General features: G+C 37.3%; 1 protein-coding gene across 1 annotated transcript in view; it reads left to right on the top strand.

Moving 5' to 3' along the window:
• PCLO (piccolo presynaptic cytomatrix protein) overlaps window positions 1–25,089 on the top strand; it is a 371,210-nt gene that overhangs the window by 177,589 nt on the left and 168,532 nt on the right. Inside the window, exon 7 of the mRNA XM_067289979.1 lies at window positions 243–2,257. Coding sequence (XP_067146080.1) covers window positions 243–2,257 — 2,015 coding nt within the window. The remainder of the gene's footprint in view (window positions 1–242; window positions 2,258–25,089) is intronic.

Raw genomic sequence — 25,089 nt, 5'->3', positions numbered from 1 at the left:
TATTCTGGATTACACATGTATTTCATTTCTTCATTTTACATATGTGTTTTGCACAGAGGTGCCTGCATGTGCCTGCATGTTCAGAAATGCTGTTTTCCTCACATCTAAGGTAGATCATTAACCTGAAGATTTGCATGCAGTTTCCCCTTCCCATTTAATTCATCAAGATGGGATGACTTTCAGAATCCACAAAGCAGCATTCTTTTGTGGGACTGGACTGTAACTTTGCCCTGTAATTTCAGGTGAGGTTATGGATTACTCAAGCAAGACCACTGGTGCTTATCCAGAGACTCGACAGGTGATTTCTGGCATCGGGATCAGTACACCACAGTATTCCCAAGCAAGAATGGTATCGTCTTTGAGTTCCCCATATGGTGTTGGAAGTGTTTTAAGATCATCCAATGGTGTTGTTTATTCTTCAGTAGCGACTCCAATCCCATCCACATTTGCCATCACTACGCAACCTGGTTCTATTTTCAGTACAACTGTCAGAGATTTATCTACTCTCCAAACAATTGACTCAGTGCCCTCATTATCAACTTTGCAACAGAATCAACCGCTCCCAAGATCATACAGTTTCTTGACCACAGTGGCAGCTGAAAAAGACAGTGCGATTACTGCCATTGATATTGAGACAGGGTTGCCACCTCTTAGTATAGAAACAATTACCACTGAGCCAACCAACTTGATACCTGCTTTAACTACAGCATCTGAAGTTTATACAAATGTAATCGAAGATGAAGTTGCACTTCTCATTGCCCCTGAAGAAGGCAAACAGCAGCAACTTGATTTGGAGCGTGAACTTCTTGAGCTTGAGAAAATTAAGCAGCAGCGCTTTGCTGAAGAGCTGGAGTGGGAACGTCAGGAAATTCAAAGGTTTAGGGAACAAGAGAAATTTATGGTGCAAAAAAAGCTTGAGGAACTGCAATCCATGAAACACCATCTCTTGTTTCAGCAAGAAGAGGAACGGCAAGCTCAGTTAATGATGAGACAAGAAACATTAGCCCAGCAGCAACTGCAACTTGAACAATTCCAACAGCTTCAACAACAGCTCCACCAACAGTTAGAGGAGCAAAAAATTCGTCAAATATATCAATATGGCTATGACCCTTCAGGAACTGGCTCTCCACAAACTACCACAGATCAAGCACTTTTGGAAGGACAGTATGCAACAACAGAAAATGGCCAGTTTTGGCCTACTGATGATGCAACCACTACAGCTTCAGCAGTACTGGGTATTGAAATTCCACAAAGCCAAACATGGTATACAGTTCAGTCTGATGGCATTACCCAGTATATACCTAGGCCTGGTATCCTAAGCTCCGTTTCAGAAATGTCACTTAAGGATATTGACGTTAGAGAGGAGAAGCAGCTGAAAAAGAGAAGTTCTATGCCAAAATTACGTGGTCAATATGAGGAGATTGAGGAGACTCTGGAAGAAGAGCCCAGGTGCTTCAAAAAGATAGTGGACAGTGGAGTGCAAACTGATGATGAAGACGGAGCAGACAGAGGCTACACAAACAGGAGACGAAGAACTAAGAAGAGTGTTGATACAAGTGTTCAGACGGATGACGAAGATCAAGATGAATGGGATCCTTCTAGCAGATCCAGAAGAAAGTCTCGTGTAGGGAAATACAGTGAGAGTACGACTGAGGTAGACAAAGCTAAACAGTTCTCCAAAGTATCTAGTATTGCAGTTCAGACAGTGGCAGAGATTTCTGTACAAACAGAACCTGTAGGAACAATAAGAACACCTTCAATCAGGGCCCGATTGGATGCAAAGGTTGAAATCATAAAGCACATTTCAGCTCCAGAAAAGACATACAAAGGAGAAAGTTTGGGATGTCAAACTGAGACAGAGTCAGATACGCAAAGTCCCCAATACCTGTCAGCTTCATCTCCTCAGAAAGATAAAAAACGCCCAACGCCATTAGAAATAGGTTACTCATCCCACCTTCACCCAGACTCCACATTACAGGTAGTCCCTTCCCCTCCCAAATCTCCCAAAGTTCTCTATTCACCCATTTCACCTATTTCACCGAGCAAAGTTATAGAGTCAGCATTTGTACCCTATGAAAAACCCATCACTGATGACATCAGCCCTCAGAAGATGCTGCATGCTGACATTACTAAGGTTCCTCCATCAAGCCCAAAGACAGCAAAGATGATGCAACGCTCTTTGTCTGATCCTAAGCCCCTGAGTCCCACAGCAGAAGACAGTTCCAGAGCTCAGTTTCAGTACACTGAGGGTTTCATGGTAAGAAGTATTTGCTTTCTTTTTTTTTTTTCCTTTTTTAATATACAGTTGTATGGCCGATTTTCTGTACAGCATGAGGGCTGACAAACTCATTAGCAATACCTGTGTATGTAGTCTTTTTGCACACCTTGCTGAAAAGTCCCAAGGAATGTCTTCTATCTAATGCAATGGACATATCCTTCATTGCTTTGTCTGAAAATAGCAGAATCCAAATTACAGTCTTAGTGAGATCAAAAAAAACTCACAATAAGGTCTTGTTCAGAATTTGGAAGCCACTTAAAGATTCTGATGGTAATTAATTGCTAATGAAATATTACTACCATTTCTTCAGAAAATGAAATGTATTTTATTTCTAATAATATGACACCCCGGTCTTGTAGCACAGTGTGAGGTGCATTTACAAGGAAATTACTGAATGTGCCTTCTGAGATGTAGCTAAGCCCAGATTTATAATTGCCTGGTTCAGCTGTCCTTTTTGTCCCTGGTGTTTTCCTGCCATTAGTGAGTAGGTGGGTATTCTTGTGTCCCAGTGTGTACATCTTTTATCCCTCACAGACTAAAGGTCTCATATCACAAATCCTTTTCTTTGTTTGTTTTGGATAAGGAGGATTATAAAGAAGTTATGGAAGTGCTGAGGGCTATTTCTTAACGGGTCAGAGGAGGCAATTTTGAACAATATGAGGCTTCCATCATCAGGACTTAAGTTTGTCATTTCTGCAGTATTCCTTTTCCTTAAGAAGTAAGATTTCTGATCTGAGAATCAGTCCTTTATTTTACGGGTGAGAAGAAGTAGCCTTGGTAAAAATATATATATATATATATGTTCCTTTTGTCCAAGTCCGTTCTGTCAGCTGCAGGGTCAGTTGCTTTTTTTGTGAGAGTTCTGTGAGAGTTGTCATTCTAGGTTTTCTTTAATAATTTTTATCTTTTATGTTTAGTTACCTATGAATACATAAATGATTATCCTGTACAGGATTGGGTAGAATGAAAAATGAATTGTCCCTTAGGTAATTTGTGGTGACTTTCAACTGCAGGATTGTCAGGTTATACTCTCCAAGGCCCAAACTGTGAGCAGTTTCTGCAGCTTCACACATATGTGCAGATATTAAATGCTTCTTATACTGTTTCTGTTGTCAAACAGTACTTTGAAGTTAGAAGGGAAAACTGTAGTCATGGCATTGGCACTCCACATCCACATCATTCTCTGATGCAGGATTTGCATAGGGTGGTGAGCAGTGGCATTAGCACTTAAATTTCATGTATAGGGCTTGGAACAGCATCTTGAAGAACATTGCTCACAGGTCAGGAAGTATTGGGTTGTACTAGATTTTGGAGGGTAGATATAATAGAAATTAATTGGGAATACAGTGAAACTATAATTGAAGACAAATAATTCAGCTCACATTTCAAAGATATATATGGATTTGATATGAACTTTATACTTCGTATGATGATACATTCTATAGAGACCTGATTGTTTAAAGGCCTTTACATTAGAGTTTGAAAACATGCAGTATGCATTAATCAAGACATGGAAACAAAGGGCTTGTATGTCATTATTACTTATTACCATTTTGCATTGAGCCAAACCAGTAATGAGCTATAGTGGTCTTATAAGTATATAGCCACCAAACAGCAAATAGTCTTTGTCTCAAAGTACTTACAGTCTAAATAGAATAGATGGACTTTTTGGAACATGGGGGTGCAAGTAGACAAATGCAAGGAGAATAAAAAATTTCCATGAGTATAAAGGGGGCTGCACTAGCTGTGTCATGTGGCATATGGTGGGGGAACTGCTCTGTAAAACTTCTTAATAGTTCTTGTTTCAGGGTTATATCTTTGTCCCCTTCATACACATTGCAGGAGAAAAGGGCATTCATGTGTTCATGCATATGTTTCACAGATTTTTTTTTTTTTTTTAATGACAATTTAACAAAAGAGTTGATCCTTATGCAATCAGTGGGTGTTAAGGGGTCAGAATGAAATTGGCCTCTTTTTGAAGATGGCAGTGAAATAATGCCTGGTTCTTCAGGTAATGCATTTTCATCATGCATATACTTCTTTCATAGTAGAATGTATTTATTATAATATTTCAGGAAAAAAGACTACGTAAAATGTGAATAAGATGATGAATGATATCTGAACTTTTTACAACTTCTGCTTTAAATACAATTTTATGTCCTGCTTTAATGTGTCTTTTATAGGAAATTATTAAAATGGTTTTTTTCCAATCTAATGTAAGTGAAAGGCTGAAAAATATTCTGCTAATCACATTATAAAAAGTATCCAAATAATATTGCTTTCACTGACAGCATATTTCTTTTTTTGACAACAAGTTATGTTTGCATTACATTTCCGTTTACTGTCTATGGTAGTATCTGTTCCCATTGCCATGAATGCTAGAGTGAACATAGCTTCCCCTTAATCCAAAATAAAAGTCTTCCTTTCCATTAGGTTTCCTTTGGTGGTTCTTAAATGGTGTGCAGTTCTGTGATATATATTAGTAATCAAATGTAGCTGTGTCCAGGAAAAATTGTGAGCAGTAAGTTGCCTTCACAAAGAAGAGCATTGGAAGCCACCCATCTAGAACCGATATTACACAGATACCTGTAATTTTCGGGTGTTATAAGCTTTGTGCTGCTTGAACACCCAGTGGCAATGGGCAATGGGCTCCTCAGTGTTGCCTTTGTTAGAATATCATGCAGCACGGTGCATGCAAAGCAATAGGCAAGGTTTCCATGAAGGCACTAGAAAACCTTAGTGGAGTTTGGAAGTGGTGAGAGAAATTCATCCATTCAGCAGCAAGAAGAAACTGTGAGTACCTGACTAGTTTAATAAAGAAATAACTTTACACCAATGGATCACAGAATCAAGTCACGTGCCAGTCACAGTCAACTTCAGCACCGGTACACATTCTTTATGTGTATTCAAAGGTGGAAGTTGTCTTCCCCTTGCCTTCAGATGTAAAATGCTTGCTCAACTAAACTGAAGCAAGATCATGCACATGAACTGACACACACACAACATATACAGCTAAGCAGTGCATAAAGCTTAAGCAGAAGTGTCCGTATTAGTGAAACTAATGCAAAGACACCTCTGTCAACAACCTGTCAGCTTCTGGGTAGAAATTGTATATTTAAGCTTCAACATTCCAAACAAATTCTATCAATCTGTTTATTAGGAGAGTTAATAGAGACTTTTCTCCAATTTTTTGTTTGGCATGAATTGCTGCATTTTTCACTGCAATTGTAAAGCAAATGTGATTCAAATCTGCATATTATAGTAAGAAGGATAATGATTTCAAGCCAGATCCCAAAAGACTGATTCTTTATTTAGGTAAAAATTGTAGGACTTCATCTACTGTTGTAGTAAGAACAGAAGTCTTTTTTTTTTAACTGATTTTAAAAGTGTCAGGTTTTTTAAGGGACATAAATTTGGAAAGAATTAGAATGGAGCACATTAATCTGTGTTTTATCATCTATAGCGTTGAAATAGGATACTCATCCAAGCCCCTAGAGGCCTGATAATTGATTTTAAAAAGCACCAAGCAACAACTCTGAAAGTGTTGGCTCAGATATATAGTACCTATTAATACACATGCATAATAAATGGAAATGTAAATTACAGAATGCAGTAAATATTGTTCTCTATGATTTATCACTATTCTCAGTTTAAAACCAAGTTAATATAATTCGTCTTATTAACATTTCTCTTTCATATGTTGACATTTCCACCTTGTCCATATCACTTTAATAGCAACATGAGTCCTCATTTTCATCACTAGCAGCATTACTTATGATCTGGGTAAATCATTGCCATATGCTATGTTTAGATGAGCTGTATTTATTATGAATAGTTCCATTAACATTGCATGTTAGAAGTCATTTGATATTTTCATTTATAAGGATATGTTTTCAGCTCTTTCCAGTTTTAAAACTTTAAGACTTCAGGAGTTTGGGCTGTCATTTCCTATGTCAGGTGTGTGCTGTAAGTCTGGGAACTGGGGAGAAGAAACTGGGTAGGTGCTCCCAGTAGAATTAAGGTTTGGTTCTTTGTTATAGTTCTTGTATTCATTATAAAGTATTCAGGATTGTTCTGTGGTCTGTGAGATATGTGGTCACATGGTTGTAGTAGCAAAAGACTTACTTTAGTGGCTGTAATTTTGCCTTTCAGTCCCATAATCCAGTCCATAAGAAAGGAAGAGCATCTTCTTTTCTGTAAAAGCTATCTTTCATTACCTTTTGCAGAAACAGCTGCCATTTGGGTTTCACTTTAAGTACAGAAGGGTGTTGAGTGAGGAACCACGTATGTTTCTTCTTTGGTGGTAGTCTGATGTAAGAGTAACACAGATTTAAAGTACAAGTTTCTCTCTTTGCTTCCAAGAAAACTAAATGACATCTGTGGGCTGAGGTTTAATGAAACTTGTTTGGGCATTGGTGGCACTGGTGACACTGGTCCATCACTTTGGCTGCGCATGCACCAGTCTTAAAGAGCAGTCTGGGGGGACCGCAGTCTGCATGGTTCATACGGTCTGCATGCAACCTGCGTGCAGCCTACCTGGGTTGCCGGACAGTATGCTAACAGGCTTAGCCACGCTGGGCCTGGATAGGCACCCAGGTTCTTACTTTCCTGAAGAGTGCCCTGCAGCTACGTGTGAGGCTTGTTCAGTGTTTATGGACAGCAGACCTTTTGAGATTGAATTCAGGCCAGCAATCTAAAGAAAATGATGTTCTCTCTCACACTGAGTTCCTTTGGTACTTGAATACCAGCAGTCAAATGCTTGCTTGCTCGGTTGTGCTCATTCTAGCTGCAACAAGGCATGTATAAGCCTGGTTTTCTTTATCCTATTAACCTTTATATGCCACTCGTTTTTCCCCCTCTCACCCTTCTTTCCTTTTTTCTGAAGAAAGGGGAGAGATTATTAATTTGCTAGACATGCACCATTTGCATTCTGTCACCCATGATGGAAGTAGGGACATAGAGCAATGGTTCTGCCTATCTCTGCATCATGGACATAAGCATGTGGTGCTTCCTCATTCCGGTGCTTTCAAACCAAATCAACAAATAACTTGTAGAAAGGCGTGATAGGGGATTTTTTTCTTTCTCCCTTCCTTCCATTGATATAATTTTCAATAGATCCTAAATACTTCAAGAGGTTATATGCATTTGCAGAAGTGACTTAAGCACCTAAAAGCTTAAATATTATTAAATTTTCTTAATGGGGCTTAAGCTCTGTTATCAATTAAATCACTTTTGAAAGGGTTTTCCTGCTTCATGTTCTCAGAACTAATCTCTCTTACCATCTAGATGTCCTTTTAAGAGATATTGTAAACAGCAATATCAGTCCAATAGAACAAAGCATCAGGAGGCAAAAGCCAATGTTTCTTGCATTCCCCTGGCACACCTCCTTCTTCTTTTTCTTATGTTTCAAGCAAATTCTGTTGAAACTGAGTTGAAAAGTTAGGATCTCACTAATATCTAGAAACAAGTCCTGTGTAAACAGTAAAACAGGACTTACCTATCTTTTCCCTTAACTACACATTATTAGCTAGATTTAAGATCACTTTTTCCACTAAAGGCTTAAAGTATTTACAATTTAGAGCCCTGTTAGCATGTCAAGCTATTACTTCCTGTGCTGTATTTGAAACCCTCTGGAATAACTTTTTTGTGACTCAAATGAGGCATCTTTTTTCCATCTGTCAGATCTTCAAAACAGAATACCCCACATTTGGTCAATGTATCATGCAAATATTGTTTTCTAAAAAACATTTAACTGGGTCAGTCTGAATTTCTTGCAACTTTTATATTACTTTATTTCACACCATCTCTATTCAATGAAGGGATACTCATGCATAAAAGAAAATTAGTATGATCTGCAGTCTTCGGCTTTTCAAAGTGGATCCTTCACAGTCTTTTATAAAGCATGAGATTTATGGCATAGAGTTGACAAAGAACCTAGGCTTTCTGTCACTTGGGCCTTTTCTCACCTGCTGACAGCTCATCTGTCTTCCTCTTAGAAAGTTCTCAACTAGACATTAAAAAAGCAACCCCCCCCTCCCCAAAAAAAACCCAATCCTCAATTTTTTATCTTCCATAAAAGACAGGGAAGAATGAAGGTACAATAATCTCTTTCCACTTATTTCCAGCTGACTTGATTATCTATCCACATGTCTCCATTCTAGGAATACCTTGAATTTTTGGTGTGAGGAGAGGCCAATACAATGTTCCCTGCTTTAAAATAATAAACACAGCATATAAATATATACAGTGGAATCAAGCAGGCACTGGAGAATGAGAGGAGCACCAGTAAGTTTGGGTGCACTTCACCTCTGTTTTGGCTCAGACTTTCCTCTCTTGTGAAGCCAGGTAATACTTTAGTTTGCTCTCTCTGAGTAAATAGGAGAGGAAAAATTCTGTTAGTATAATTGTCTGCTTATCTTAGATGATCAAGCAATAACTCAACTGAACTCTAAAGAGAGTTTCTCTCATTTGTTCTGCAGGTAAGTTTGGTTTCTAGCACTTTTTTCTGTCCACTGTTTCATGAGCAGCTGTTAACACAGGAAAGTCATATTGTCCTGAGAAAATGGACATCAGCAGAAGACTAGCAGATATAAAATCTTCCTTAGAAAGGAAACACTGCCTGTGTCTGTATCAGCAAGTCACTTGGTACAATAAAAGCAGATGAATAGATCAAAGCAGTTGATACTAAAGCCTCTACAAGTATACTGTAAGTAGCTGGGGAGATTTACATTGGACTAGATTCAGTCTGTGGTTTGAAGTTGTCCAAAGGGCTAGTCATTGGTTAGGACTGTTTTTCCCCTACTGGGATTTAAGCACATTTGATATACATTTGGAATAGAGCTTCCAATTTATTTTCCTCCAGAAGGAATCTATTTTTACATGCGAAATCCTCCCTCCAAACTGAACCAATATGCAGTAACTAGAAAAAATCAAGAGATTTTTCTTGACAAATTAGTAACCTGGTACCTGCTCCAAACTTCATCTCATAACAAAATGAGAGCTTTAGTTCCAACACTTTTTCCCATCATTTGATTCAAATATTAAATATTTAACAAAGTTCTTAAAATATTATCTTAATCAGCCAGATGTGATTAAATGTTGCTTGGAAGTGATCCAAGACTGGCAAAAAACATGATGCCTCATATGTTCTATATGAAGGTTACTAAAAAAGGACTCAGCACATCCAAAACTTATGATCTGAAATAATTAAATACAACACAATAATCAGAGCAGCAAAAAGGTGTTCTGTATGCATCTATGTTCTCCATTCTATGAGTGGTTACTTTTCTTCCGCAAATGGAGTTTCTATCTTAAAACTTCAAGAATGCTCCTTTAACACAAATCATTGCATTTAAAATTCTCTGTAGGTGTTTTTTGTTTTTGTTTTTTGTTTTGTTTTTTTTTTAGAATCAACTCAAAACAACTTTAAATTCTTATTTAAAGGGTTGCATCTCCATTAAAAACTTATAGCAGGGTGTACTTTCTTCAGGGATGTACTTATCTCTGATTAATTGATTTTTATCATATGAGATACTGAAAATTTCTAAACTGTACCTTTTCTCCTAAGAAAAACATATACAGAGCTAGAAATACCCCATAATACCACGGTCACAAACATTCAGATGTTTACCTTCTGTTCCTTCCATTCAGACATTTGTTTTCCAAGTCAGTGATTGTGTATTAAAGAGAATTTGTTAAAGTAAACCGCTGCATTTGCAGTTGTGAATGAACCTAAGAGTTTAGGTGTAGGCTTATGGGTTACATATTGAACTGCAAAATTGATTGTAAGTATTATGAAATATTGACAAAATAGTCCCTTTTACTGAACTTCTTTAAACTAATTGCTCCCCCAGCATAACATTTTTTATCGATAAACTAATATTATTGAAATTGCTATTTTTAATATCAGTTTACCTTCCATCTGCCTGCTGGAAGTAGATACTTCAGGTCAAACTGGTCACTGTCAAACTGGAAGGAAGTTTTAAGTGGGGACAGAGAAGGATTTGTTTAACTCTTCTTTAATAATTTAATTACAACTTGGAGTATGGGAAAGGCACTTCTATATCATTTGCAGACCAAATCAAATAGAAAGGGTTCCAAGCACTTGGAAAGCAGGATTGCCATTCAGAGCCACCTGGAATGACCTAAAATCAAATTCAGTAATGGCACAGGCACTACACACAGTAAAGAAACAGTCAAAAAGATTAGACTTAGGTACATATGAAATGCAATTGTTTAGGCAATTATAGTACAGAAAATGTCCGGGTGTAATAGCAAAAGTCCAGACTTAATATGACTCAAAATGTGAAGTGTTTGCACAAAAGCCAGTGGTCTTCTTTGGAACTGTTAACAACTTGCCTATATATAAGATATATGTAGTAATTTTTTTATGCTGCTCAGTGTTGGTGAGGCTTAAACTAGACTACTACATCCTTTTTTGGTCAGCACCACTTAAGAGTTAGAGAGGCTGAAGAAATTCAGTGGGGAGCAAAAGAGAAAGGATAAAAGACTAAGAAAATGAAACCTTTGATGAAAGGTGGAAGGGTCTTGTTTTATTGCTCTAGAAAGGAGAAGACCAGAGCTGGACAAGATAATAGCCTGTCATCGTGTAAAATGTTATTGTAAATAGGTTAGCTGTTAACCACTCTTCATGTCCCCTGGGGGCAGGAAAAGGGATTGAGTGGCATGGCATATTTAGCAGATATAAAGAAAAAAAATTCTAATTGCCATAGCACAGATGGTTTAGAATCAAGATATTTTAGTGAGATTGTGTTATCTGAATCTTTGGTATAACATAAAGGGATAGCCTAAATGTCTAATTTCCCTTCCAAGTCGAGACTATCTTGAGCGGTATGAGTAATAGAATTAGCTTTAAAAAGTGAATTCTAAAATTAAATACAACTTTCTTTAGCATTCATGATTCTTGTTAGACGTTAACATCAACATCGTTGCTGTTAATTTGTGTTCATCCAGCATTTGTCACAGACTGCTGGAATAAACTAACCGCTAACCACCTTATGAGACTCTATAATCTCAGTGACCTCAGTGATACAGTTCTTCATTAGTAAGATTGGAAACCGAAACAAAGAAAGGCCATAATCATATACCTTAAATGGCACCTGTCTTGTTCCTTATATGCCTTAGCTGTAAGTGGCGTTTGCTCCCCATTTTACTTTCCTCCTTTACATTTCTCTTCAGAAGCCTAGAGAGGCGCCTGGCTTCCTGCTAGACTGCCACAGGGACGGAGGCTACCTAGTTAAGGTATGAGAGGTAGGAAAGGGCACAGCTCATGTTAGACTGATGGTGTGAAAGATCATATCTGAGCTTGCAGCTGTAGGCTTTTGTTAAAGTCTGCAGGAAGAAAAGTTCCAACAGTTCATCTACCTGCTTTATATTTGTACTTTAAAATGTGACTAATCCCACCCATTTCTGTTCATTGACTACAGGGGGATTTTAGATGAATGAGACTACTTTTGGTCACATGAAAAGCCTGCTGTGAGACCACGTCCTCCAAGTCTCTCATCCTATGTTTCCTGCTTTTTCTCTCATTCAAAACAGTGTGTTCTTTGCTGATGTACTAGTGTGCTTTTATCAGTTCTACACAACAAAATAGGGAACTTAGAGTTAGCATTGTAGGTTATTTTCTAGGTGCCTAAGCTCAATTTTAAAAAATTATGAATTCATCAGTGTTCATTTATTTCACTGAAGGGTCATGGAAAAAATAATTGTGTTTCCGAGTTTCCAGTTTCTCCCAACATGCTTTTAAGGTGAATGGCTACTTGACAAATGGGTATCATAGTACGAACAAACCTGTTATTTACAGAACAAGTTTGGCTTTGTTGACACCAATTCAGACTTTCAGATGCTAACCTGTAAATACTTCTCCAATCTGGAGAGGCCAATTAAAGGACAGTTTTGTCTTCATGTCTTTAGTCCTTGGCTTCTCTGTTCAGTTTGTCACAATAATTTCCAGGAGTGCCAATTTTATTACCAAGAAGGAATGGAACTGGGGTAAATTTTTCTAGTGTATCTGGCACAGGAACTCAGGAAAATTATTTACGTGCTGTAACGTCAGCTCAGGGAGATGAGTCCGTAATGGTGTGTACTTACAGTCCCTGCATTTAGAATGAGGCTCCAAGACAGTGGCCACTTTGCTCAGTGCTATGATGCCTAAGCCTGCTGTTTAGAAACTCCAAATAGAGGGAAAAGTCTGAAATGTTGCCACAGGACTAGCTTCAACAGCTCTGTGAAACTTTGATTAAGACCATGACATTTCCTTCTTCAAATTCTTCCTCTCCCTATCTCTCTGTAAGAGTCTACAGAGGAAGTCTGTATTTTGGCTCTCCTCCTCCAGAGCTTTTTGCATTCTGTACAGACTGAATTCAGGTCTCGGTTCAATTTCTATTCACATTCTCCATCTGCCCATATCTTCTCTTTAATCTTCTTGCTAAACCCTACTTCTTTTTCCCAGCTGGTCCCTCTCTGACACCTTCTTTCATCCAATCTAAGTGATTCCCATAAAAGTATAGATTTTATTATCTCACCTTACTCACTTTTCAAGCTGTTGGCTAATGCAAAATCCAGCACAAGCATTGAGTGTGTTTGTGCTTTTACAGTGCCCAGCAAGCCTTTTTCCTGGTTTAGGACTGTAAATTCCAAATAGGGTAGATGGACTAGCCATTAGGTCCCCTTGACTAAAATTAAAGACAGGTTTTGAAAATAAATAACAAGCATGCAGGAAGGCTTGAAGGCAGTTTGAATGCTGGGAACTTCCTCTGTGTGTGACAGATAAGAAATATAACTGTACTGATTTCTCTAAGTCTGGACAAATACTGGATTTAGACAGTTGGCAGTCGCCAAAGGTGGAAAGGTAGACTGGACAAGTGGCAGACAGGGTGAATCAGAGTGGCATTTTTTCCACCTAAAATTGAGATCTAATATGGAGAAGATGAGTTTGAGCCTCAGGGTTTATTTTCCATAGTCGTATAGCATTCATAAAGCGTTGTGACATAAGCCTTGGGAGATCATAAGGTAGTTTGTAAGTAACATTTACTTCATAAGCTTATGGTTGTGGTCTTTCATGGTTGTGTTCTTGCTGTATATAAATGATGTAAGATGGTAACAGTGAAATAAACTGAAATTTCTTGTTCGAGTTAAAGCTGAAATCAGCTTTAACTTTTCAGAAAAGTTACTGTCTGGGTTAATCACTTACATCATACTGATATTCCTTTTATGATACCAGAGTTATAATCCGCAGCTGAAATATCATAGGCTTCTATGAAGAATGGAAAGGAATCACTGATTTTTGTCCTTTGCTCATTTGATCAGTTATATAGTAGTATAGAGAGTTTTATAGTAATGCCTCCAGACATTTCTTTAGGCAGTAAAAGTCAGTCTTTTGTCAGCAATAGTGTAGGCTGCTCTGCATCCTTATGTTCTTACAGCCTATTTGAACATAGCTTGTCTGAGAGCACTGTAACCCAGGCAGAGGACCCATTTTTATCTTTATTTCCATTTCTTCATCATTTGGCCACAAATAAAAAGCCCTAGAGCTCGTCAAAGAAAACCAAAAAGATTGTGACAGTGTTACTGAAGTAACATTTCCCCCCTTTTTTTTAACTAGTAAAATCAAAATGGCTTTTCTGAAGGGTGTTTTGCAAACAAAGGAAAAAACAAACGGAATTACTGAGCCAGTATTGCTTCTGAACCCTTTGTGACATATTATGATGGCTTAAGTTCAGATCGGAGCCTTTCCACTGGCTTTTCAAGCCTGAAGCTTGTGCTTAGAGCTCAGAGATTGTTGTAGAAGACAGTAACTAGATAGCTCATATAAAATTCCCTGAAGTTAATGGTACACTGCATTAATTCAATGAGCCTTGGATCATACCCTGAGGAAATTAGAATAAAATTTCTCCTCTGAGCTGATTATTCCACTATTTCCACTTAGGAAAGGATTTTTTTTGTTTTGTTTTGGTTTGGGGTTTTTTGCACCTTCTTTGAAGCAGAAGTTCTCAGTTTTGACTATTATCCAAAATGGAATCCTAGACTTGATAGAATGTGGGAAATAGGGAGGAAGGTCCATTTAAATGATTATACTTTGAAATAATTAATGCTATCAGAAAATTCCCCTTTCATTAAATCTGAATTCTATGCTGGAAAAGTTTAAGTTTGCACATGCAAAAAACGAAAAAAAGAAATTCTGTATAATTGAAAAAAATAAAGTGGTAACTTGCCAGCTGCCTATGGAGCGAAAGTGAAAATGAGCCTCTGGCAGCCTGCCAACTGAAAAATTAGACAGTGATTCTTCCAAAACACATTTTTTCTTGTCCAGATTAAAAAAAAAGAAAGTGTTTTTTAAGTTTTCATCCTATTGAAAATATTATTGAAAACATGTTTTTACTAATGGGGAAGAATTTCCAGTTGGCTCGTTCTAGAAGTATTGACAATGCAGACAGTGCAGTAAGTGGTGGGAAGTGACAGGCAATGATAGTCAGCTCCATTCGCTTCAAAGCCCAAGCAGGGGCTCAATGTATGGAATAGCTCTGAATGCTATGTATCAAACTGGAGATATTAAAAGAATAGTTGAGATTGCAGAAGGCTTCTTTTGAGATTGCAGAAGGCTTCTTTTGCATCATGTTTGTAATTTTATTTTTATTATTGTCTAGCAACTTACTCTGCGCATATACCTTACCCATATTGATACATCATGTTTCACAGACATTGGAATGAAGAAAAAATTATGAAACAAGGTGGAACAAGAAAGATCTCTCATAAGAGATCTTTTAAGAAATGTACTGGAAATAGTTTTTCTAATAGTTTTAATCTTTAAATGGGAAAAAAATGCAGGCCAACAATTTTTTTCTTTCTTTCTTCCCCTCCTCAGGCCAGTGCAAGATTATTTCTTTTTTCCAGACTTACTATTTTCTCCTGTTTTGAGTTAAAAGTATTTTCTTTCCAGGGACACTATTTCAAAGACTAAAAAGTCTTTCCAAAAGGTAGTTTTTTCTAGTATCAAGCTTAGTCTCTTTATTTTCCTTAATTATTCTTATTTTGTCTTGTTAAATCTTCTTCTACTGAATAAATCCTCTTCCGACTCTCTCCAGAGCGTTTTCCTTAGGGGCAGGCCTAGTCAATAGTCTGATGCTACACTCCCTTGAAAGCAAGAAAATTTTAATCCAAGCCAAAACCTGCTGCTTCATTTTTAACAGGCTGTTTTTCTCTCCTATACTTAGTTTTCATATAGGAAGCAGTTTACTTTGAAATTTAAACATATTTCTCTTAAATGAGGATATTCTTATGGTTTTTTTGCACTTCTCAAATTTCTTATGTTTTTTTAGCAATTTTCTGGACATTAGAAGCATTACATGTGAAATAAATCTTCTCATCTTGTTTGCAATCCATTCACACAGACTGGAAATAGGAGGTCACAGGCCTTCTCAAAACGTTATTTTCCAGTTACTATTACTCTTGTCAGTAGCATTATTTATCATTGTTTCAATTAGCAACAGTCTAATCAGGTATAAAGTCTTAGGTATTGGACAAACACTGTTATATACATGCTATTGTATTTGTCATGGTAGCTCCCAGTGCTGCGTGGCTGTTATATTGATTTCTGTCTTTAATATTAGGGCCCTAGTTTGAACCTGACCTCTCTCCTCATTTATTCTCCACACTACAACACTGTTGTTGCTCCCAGCTATTGTAAGGAAATTCCTTCTTATCCCACATGCTGACCTTACGCAAAGAGCTTTTAGTTTTAATTCTCTGAACCCATGTATTTTGAGGACCACGCTGCAAGGGTGCATTTCCTTGAGAGCCTCTCTTTTTCTGTTGCTCAGATCTGAGGAAAGGGGTGCCTGTCCTCGTTCTGGATGTGCTGTTTCGTCACTATTCACTCAGTTCCTTTCCCCTGTCTCCAAGTGAAGTGGAAAGCCCACATCATCTGAATAATTAAATGTGTACTATCAGAGTAGAGAACAGGTTCTCACAGTTGGACACATGACAAAAATTGATGACAGGAAGAAGAGCAATAAAACACCTAGAGAAAGCAGACAATGTAAGAAGTCAGGAACTGATTTATCTAAATATATTATGTCAATAAGAGATCACTATCATTGCACTGTCCATATTCCCTTCTAAGATACTTTTATATCTCATAGAACCAGGGGCCAAGAAAAGGGCTTGTCAGAGAGTTTTAAGCTCTGCAGCCAACACTTACACTGAAAAATGCTGTGTATCCTTTTGACCTTGGAAGCAAATGAAGGGGACTTGTTTTCACATTGATGAGCCCTTTTTCAATAATTCAGTTAATATATATTATGCAAATAGGTGTTTTCTTCAGCATCTCCATTTCATAGGTTTGTCCTTTCTTTAATTTGCATAACTGAATTTATTATTGCCACTACTGATAAAATATCTTGCTTGTCATTTTTAAAATTATTATTCGTTATGATGTAGCAGCTAGAAACTATAGTTACAGGTTGCAAGGACTCAATAGACAGACGTAATCTTTAACTGATGGCAATTGGGTGTGTTTTGCAAACATTATTGCTGAGATAGAACCAGCTTTATTGTGAGGCTCTATAACTGTTTCTGCAGAATTATTATCAGCAGAACTTACTGGAAGAAATGTATCTCCAGCTTGCAAACCAAAGGTGGAGTTTCATAGCTTGGAATACAGATGAAAAGTGTGTGAGAGTCTGCTTGTACAGACGTACACTTTGTCTTCTTTTTGAAAGCTCTTTGCAGCAGAGATTTTCTCATATTATATGATTCTGAAGTGGGCAGCACAATGGGTTCCAAATAAGGTGGGTTTCAAATCACTTGGGTGCTTACCCTTCTTGGGGTAAGCAGGAGATTTAATAAAAAAAAAAATACTTTTTACAAAAAACACAAGATTTTTGACACAAGATTTTTGACAAAACGTAGATTGTATTCCCCATGTATATGACTCATATATAAAGTAGTGCAGTGTTTTTTCTGTGTTCTTTCAGAATTGCTGCATAGGAGAATTGTGGTGTTATGCTGCTTCATGAGCATAGCTGTTGAGGATATTTCTCTTGGATGGATCAGCCTGATCTTATGCTCTGGCTCAGATCTGTGAGCATGTGAAAAAGTAGTAGCATCACCTTTTCTCTCATCTTCAGCCTTCTTTTAAGTCTTACAAAGAGCTCAAGGTTTGCTTTTCTGTAGGAGACCTTTGTTCAAATGGGTTCCTCATGACTTGGTCTTGAGTTTTAATTATTCTAAAAATAGGTAAAAACTAGTTAAAATATAGTGGATATGTATTCCACTTTCTAATTTTTAGTTATTTTATGTTTCTGAAACTATCATTATATTATAGTATTGTAGTTGTTATATTTCTTGAATATATAATTTGTAAAAGGCTATAAGAAGGAATTGGGATTGTGGTAGAAAAGCAGATTAGGTTATAATTTTAGGCCACAGTCAGATACAAAGTCATTTAGTGTTTTCCAGAAAGAGGGAAGAGCAGATAAAAATGTTTCATTATGACTTCAGTACTTAGTACGTATGTGCAAACTGATGTTCAAACAACATGATAAGGAATTGCACACTAATACACAGAGCTCATAGATAATGCCTTGAGAAGTAAATGGCATCAATGATTCATCGGTCGAGATAATCTTCATCACTATTCAGCCAGCCTGGCTCCTATTATGTGTACAGTGATGTGCTAGAATGATTACTGTGCATTCAGATTCCATAAGAATTCTAAAGAATTTCATGTTTCTTGTTGAAATACTGAAACAGCTGGTTCTATAAGTATTACTTATGGGCAAGGTTCTTCAATCTTGTTTATGGATGTACATAAATGCTGTCATATGAAATTATTGCAAAAACCATGTCAGCTTCCTGCCTAGATGATTTAGAAATGAAATACTGTTAACAATAACCTTCATTATGGGAGATGAGTTGGTCATCTCTATCCTGGTCTGTCCAAAGCTCTAAAATCAGTGCATGACTGACACTAAATAACAACCTTTTGTCAGTCTCAACTCAAAGGGAAATAAATGAATGCTTTTTAAGCCTGAGCCCCTTTAAGCATTAATTCTGGTTTAGGGTCAAAATATTTCTGCTAAGCAATATTGTTGTGGTTGCCTTAAATAAATACTAAATATAGTCATACTTCGCAAAGTATGAAATAAAAATAATGTTACTAAGTATATCGTTTAGACCGACTTGCTCCTAAAAGCTAATAGTCTTAGGACTTCCACAAAGATAGATTTATCTTGAAGTGAGAAAAATTGACATAAAAATTTTACACCCATAGTTTTTATATAGCTGAACTGATGAACACTATTTCTTCACATCAAACAATGGGAAACACACAGCTATTTAGTTTTTCCCTCAGCTGTACGGTACTACTAAACTTTTACCATTATAGCCTATTACTGAATGATGACTTTCAGAAACCAGCAGCTTAAATTCTGTGCTTCTTGTCTCTCCAACCCTTGATTTGCTCTCTTGCCAGAAACCAAGTCCTCTTTCCAGGGGTGGTTCTTACCTTGGGGATTGTGTGGTACGTCCCCATCAAAATTTTATAAACCTTGCTAAGGTCTTCATGATGACATGAAGTGGCAGCATGGTGAACTGAAGGTTTAGAAGAACCCTTTTTGTGCTCAGTCTTTTTTTTGCTGTTTTCCAACTAAATATTAACTAACAAATATTCTCTTCTTGTTAGTATTATCTTGATAATGAATGGCCTTTACTGTTCTTGTTTTGTACGATACTGTTTTTTAAACCTCTGTTGCATTATACACGTGCAGATGTGTGTGCATGCACATACACACACACACAAACACACACACAAATGCACTACAACATTTTCTTCTGAGTCGGTAGGGAGCACATCTTTGAGAAATGACATTTGCATCCAACAGTTCTGCTTTCAGTCCATAAGTACTGACATTTCTTGTATATGTCTTGTCAGAAGATGTATTGATACACTGTGCCTTGGGCTCCTACAGGGCACGCTAAAGATAGAACTATTTGAGACTTCAAACCAGTCATCTGAACTTCCATGAATACATCTGGACCCAAGCTGCACTGAACAACATTGATGCAAAGTATGATATTAGGTGAAGTTAAAATGTCACTAGTATATTCATTAGCTACCTTTAGTTTGGACACTTTGGGCTAATTCTTCAGCCTTTACTCTTCCACTGGTCTAGAATGTGCTTTTGAGTAATAATTTACATTCAGAGTTTGATTTGTTTTCCTTTCTCTGTAAACTCTTGATTTACGCTGTATAAGTAAGATCAGCTTCAGACCCATTGGTGTCACCAAAAATTTTGTGGCAGTAAGAACAACACCTGAAAACAGCAAAGAAAAGCAGCCAACCCAGATGTGCAATTATGAACAAACATTGCTGTTATCTCATCTGAATACTTTCAGAAATAAAAAAGGGGCCAACTATATAAAAAGTGATATTTTGCAGTTTTTTTTCCACAAAGCATGACCATATGTGACCAGAGTCAAGAATGCCAAGAACATGTTTTACTGTTAATTTCTTATGTTGCTATAGTAAAACTTACTGTACACCGCAAGTTTAGGGCAAATAATGTAGTCCATGTGCACATAGTCAAGCAAAATTACTTTTATTTAGATTTTTAGAAATATACAGATACAAATTAACTAATATTCCATTACCATTTTGAACTGTCCACAACATCACAGTGTACATAAGGTGTTATTTTATAAAACCAATCTTACACAAATGAGTGCAATTTTGAATTTGAATTTGAATTCCTATTTTAAATTGTGGCAGTGGCAGGCAAAGAGAACAATTCAAAACAAGAATAATGGGAGCTCTGAAGATGGGAAAGAAAAACAACTTTTTTTCATTTTGTATCTGCAGTGAAAGTATATGCAAGATTCAAGGTCAACCTTGGAATTTTCATTTCTATATGGTATCTTGACAGATCACAATTGTTTTTTTAAGTGCTGGTTCTCATTTTCTTTAATACAAATGTAGGTTTAGAAACTGTAAATGGAACATCTTTCACATTAATGTCTGTTTTTCTGCTGCCTTTTCTTTATTTTTAATTTCATTACTGTTTAAAAGGAAGCTTGCCAAACTTCTCTCTTCCTGTCCTGCTTGTCACAGTAAGCAGAAATGGAAAGAGGAAGGTCATAGTACTAAAATAGTATAATTCATATTAAAATAGTAGAAAGAGAATAAATTAAAGGTTACTGCTGCCTTCTTCTCTAACCCTATAAAGTTTGATCAAATATCACATTGACTGCAAGGCTGTAATCTGATTGAATTTCTCCAGGAGTGGAACACTTATTTTTGTGCAAGTGTTAATCTTGATTTCAGGGTGAATCATATAAATGATGGACATACTTAAAAATTGGTAAAACAATCAGATATAAAATCATTTTTTTAAATCCATTTATCTTAAAAAAAAAAGATGGAGGCTGTTTTTAAAATCAAGACTTTCTCTGGTTTTATTCACAGTTGTGTTAATCAAGAGTTGAGTTTACTGGATTTCTTTGGTGAAAAGCTGGTATTGATGTCATGTTCAGTCGGGTTTTAAATATTATCAGATGATGAGACTTTTGCCACTTCTCTCTCCAGCTTCATGGATTAAACTCAGTGTAATATCACTGAGTTAGTTTGAAAAGGGGTATGAATTTAAACAGATAACATAGTGAAAGCTTTTTTTTATTCCATAAAAGATGCTTTTATTTGTGTCAATATAGCAAATTTGTGTACCCATGTATTCGAGTATTTATGCCTTCTTTGAAAGGAAGGCTTTTTGGAAGTTTTGGGGGGAAAAGGGGGAGAGTTGGTTTGGTTTTGTTTAACTTGGATTACTTGGAAATGGGTTTACATCAAACTGGAAAAGCCATTCTTATGCCAGAATAAGAATAGGAATATAGGGCTGTGGAGTATATGGTCTGGCTAGTAAACTTTCTCTACATAAAAAAAAAGTCATAATGGAAAATCTGTACATCCTGTGAGTAGTTTCCACACCTCATAAGTTTAGCCATCTGTGACAGACTCTGTTCTGTGTGTTGTCAGGTTCTGTTACTTTTGTTTAAAGAGGGAGAGAATTAGGTTGGCTGGAAGCTTCTGGAGGGGGGGAGAGAGAGAGAGAGAGATTGCTCCTGCCCTGGGAGCTACTGAGCGTATTTTAAGGGGAGAAGTTCCCGTACTTCAGAGAAGGATGGGTGGAGAGAGGGGGAAAAAAAGGCACAGGGCAGAAATTCAAGGAGACACTGAGAAACTGCTGAAAAGAGAAAGAAGCAGACTCATAACCTGAGCTGATGGAGAAAGCAACTTGTCCTGGTGAGCCAGAGGGCCCCACACAGAATTTGCTGCAGGCCAGAAAGCTTTTGAGTTGTTGGAATGGAGTCAAGCCTGAAAGTAAGGTCTCAGTGGGCAAGGAGAGTTTTATAAACCCCTTTTTTTTTCATTCAGCCTTGCCTAATTCTATTTTAAAACATTACCTGTAACCATTCAGATAAAATCTTGCCTCTGAGTTTAGAAACCCTTTTGAGCATTTTTTGTGTGCCCTCTCTAAGGAAAAGGTCTAAGCAGTTTCACCACAAAGCTCTGGTGGACTCAGGGTCCTGTCATGCCATCTAGCACAGGTTTAGAAAGCTCATGTCTATTAGTCTTCTCGAGCTCCTTGCTTAATCTGTGGTTTAGAGTTAGACATTACGAACACACATCTTTTGGAATAAAATTTTTGGCTAGCTAAAAGAGTCTTTAGCTTCTCATATAACACAAGTTTATCAAATTGTTATTTCTAAACTGGCTGTAGAGCTGTTGTTTAATTACTAGTGTGCAGTGCTGGACACTTTGACAGCTCTGCCACCTCCATGAAGTACTGTTGGTCAATATAGAATCTGAAAAGCTGTATGGGACTATCTGTGGTACCAAAGTAGAGTAAGAAATAGTTTATTTTTCTTGAATAGAAGGTGTTTTGATAAATTTTAAGGCATTTTTGGAAAGAGGGGAAAGAAATTTGATGCAGGTAATAAGTTGTGTTGCAGGCACACAGTAGCATGGTTCAAGTCAGGGCTGAGCCAGCAAGACAAAGACGAGGCTTAGCTGTGATGCTTACAGAAAGGTCTGAATTACACAGTTAGGCACTCAGTGAGTTTGTCTAATCTGTGCTTTACAACAGTAGTTACGTGGCCATTGTTCCCCAGCTAGAACCACATTTTAGAGAAAGAGATCAGTCAGGGCTCTGCTCACTCTGCCACCTTTAATCTTAGTCCTGGGAAGCAAAGCACCATGAGTGAAGGACAGAATAGATTAAATACTGCCCAAACAATGAAACTGAGCTGAGCCAAGAGCCTTTGATTGTCAAGGAGAGGCATCATTTCTGAAGAACCGCAGAGGTGGTAAGATTCTTGCATGGAGAAAATGACTAAAACTCTGCTACAAAGGAGCTCCTGCATGAGGAGATCACAGCAGGAATTCAAGCTGCTGCAATTGCTAGGAGTGGGATTGACCTCACCTGTCTCCAGACGTGTACAGCATGGATACCTGTGTTACATGAGGCTGCATCTGCAGTCAGTAAGAGAAACAGGTGTGATCTCAAGTGCATCAAATTGCACCTTTTAAGATCTGTTTCTTCCAATTCACTAGTCTAGAGGGATGGCTCAGATTAGATTTGTACGTTATGTCTGTTTGGTCAGATGAATCCTCACTTCAGTGAATAAGCAAGGTCTGTGGGGCAGCATGTGGAGTCTTCTCAGCCACCATTCTTTGGAGGAAGCCAGTAGCTAAGAAGAGGCAGAAAAAGCCAACATTTTCTCACACCTTTCTGTTTGTTTGTTTGTTTGTTTTTTCCTGTAAAATAAGATTAATACTTTCTTTCTTTCAGAGAGAGGGCTTTTTCAGTTATAACTGAAAGTTTGCAATGTAGTTTGATATCAGTCAAACACAGATGGTGTTAGTTCAGCATATACTCCTGATAAGTATAAACTGTTCTGAATTTTTCTCACCAGTGTTCTCTGGCCAGGATTCTCAGTTAGATTGTAAAGGAAGAGGTTTAAAAGTATGTTCTTATTGCCTGGGAAAAGACTTCTTATAGACCAGTAAAATTTTCCCTAAGGTGACTGAGCACTGGAGCAGGTTGTCCAGACATTGTGGAGCCTCCATCCTTGGAGATATTCAAAAACCATCTGAACAGGGTCCTGGGCAGCATGCTCCAGGTAACCCTGCTTGAACAGGGAGGTTGGAGTAGATGATCTGCAGAGGTCCCTTCCAGCCTCAAATGTTCTGTGATTCTGTGAGATCAGAGTTTCAATTAAAGCTCATTATTCTGACTCTGGGGAATAACATACAACAATTTGTGTATTACATGATGAGGAGCACTGTTTGTCTACTTACTATGAGTGAATGAGCCTGTGCTAAGTATACTACATTGCTTGCAAACAGATTTATTCCAAGAACTTCATCATTCCAAGATGACTAAGATGGCTAATGTCTTCTACTGCCACAAAAACCTTCATGCTCAACTACTCCTGAATTTAGTAATTCATCCTTTAATATAATATCCTTTAATAAAACTGAAGTAAGTCTCATTGCTTTTAGCATAACTGTTTTGAATTACCAATGGCAGAATACCCTTTGTATCAGAACCTGCTACTGAGGAACAGTTAGTTCTGTGTCACTGCTTAACCCAGAAAACAGCGTGTACTGGAGACATTAGGCATCATGCGCAGACAGCATTTGCATCTTAATCCAGCACAGACATCAAACAGTTCATTTGCTTCACAGAGCTTTCAACAGCTTTTCACAAGTTAGTCTGAGAAGTTCTGTATTCCTCATTTAAAATGCCTCTTTGACTCCCTAATGAAACAATAGGGAAAAAAAGAAGTGATGATTGATTAAGAAACATTAATTAAGCTATAGTGTGGTATACTATGTTATAGTGGAGTATATAGTCCCCATAAGTCTACAGCATCTTTCTTGATCTTGTTAAGTGCCTATGGCACAGCAATTCTAGTTTTGCCATTACTGTTTCTCCAGATAGTGAATCTTCCTTTACTCCAGCTTGCTGTCATGCAGTCCATAGAGTTCCATATACTTTATCCTCTGATTTCATAATCTTATGCCTTGTCTAAGCAGAATATTCTTCAGAAACTTTCATGAGTCTTGGGGAGGATATCATCTAGATAAATTCATTTGTTTGAATCCTCAGTTTTTGTTGTTGTTTTTTAAGAAAAAATTGGACTATCTTCTGAAAATTCAGAAATAATTTACAGATAGGGAAAGAATTTAATTCACAGACAAAAAAATTTACTCTGAATTCTTTTTACATTCAGGCTTCAGTCCTGGACTAGAGTTATAGTACTATAGCACTCAGAATAGGAACTAGAGTTGGTACTGTGGTGTTAGCAGTGTGGCAGTGGGAGAATAGTATTGTCTTTCTGTGGAGTTTCTTGGTAGTATACATGAGTATACTACCATATATACTCACACATATACATCAGTATATATACTGATATGTATAAATGAAATACTTAAGGCTATTTAACAGTGAAAAATCATTTCAATACAGAGCATATAAAGACAGTGTTGCATCATTAGATATCTCCTACATAGCACTTATATAATATATCCTGTGACATTTTCAAGCCCTCAATAGCAAAGTGTGAAATCTGTATTTGTCATTCAGAGCAGAAATTCTGACCATGGTCTTCTCTGTTTTTAGGACAAGGTTCTTCTGTGTGTCCTTCTTCCCCTTTTGCCTCCCCTCTCCCCACTTTTTTTTCTTCTTCAGAGACTGAATCGTGAGAAAAATGTATTTAGCCCATTTGGTACA

The sequence above is a fragment of the Apteryx mantelli genome, chromosome 1 (genome assembly GCF_036417845.1).
Source record: "Apteryx mantelli isolate bAptMan1 chromosome 1, bAptMan1.hap1, whole genome shotgun sequence".
In the NCBI taxonomy this organism is placed as follows: Eukaryota; Metazoa; Chordata; class Aves; order Apterygiformes; family Apterygidae; genus Apteryx; species Apteryx mantelli.
This window is presented reverse-complemented; position numbering and strand designations above follow the sequence as displayed.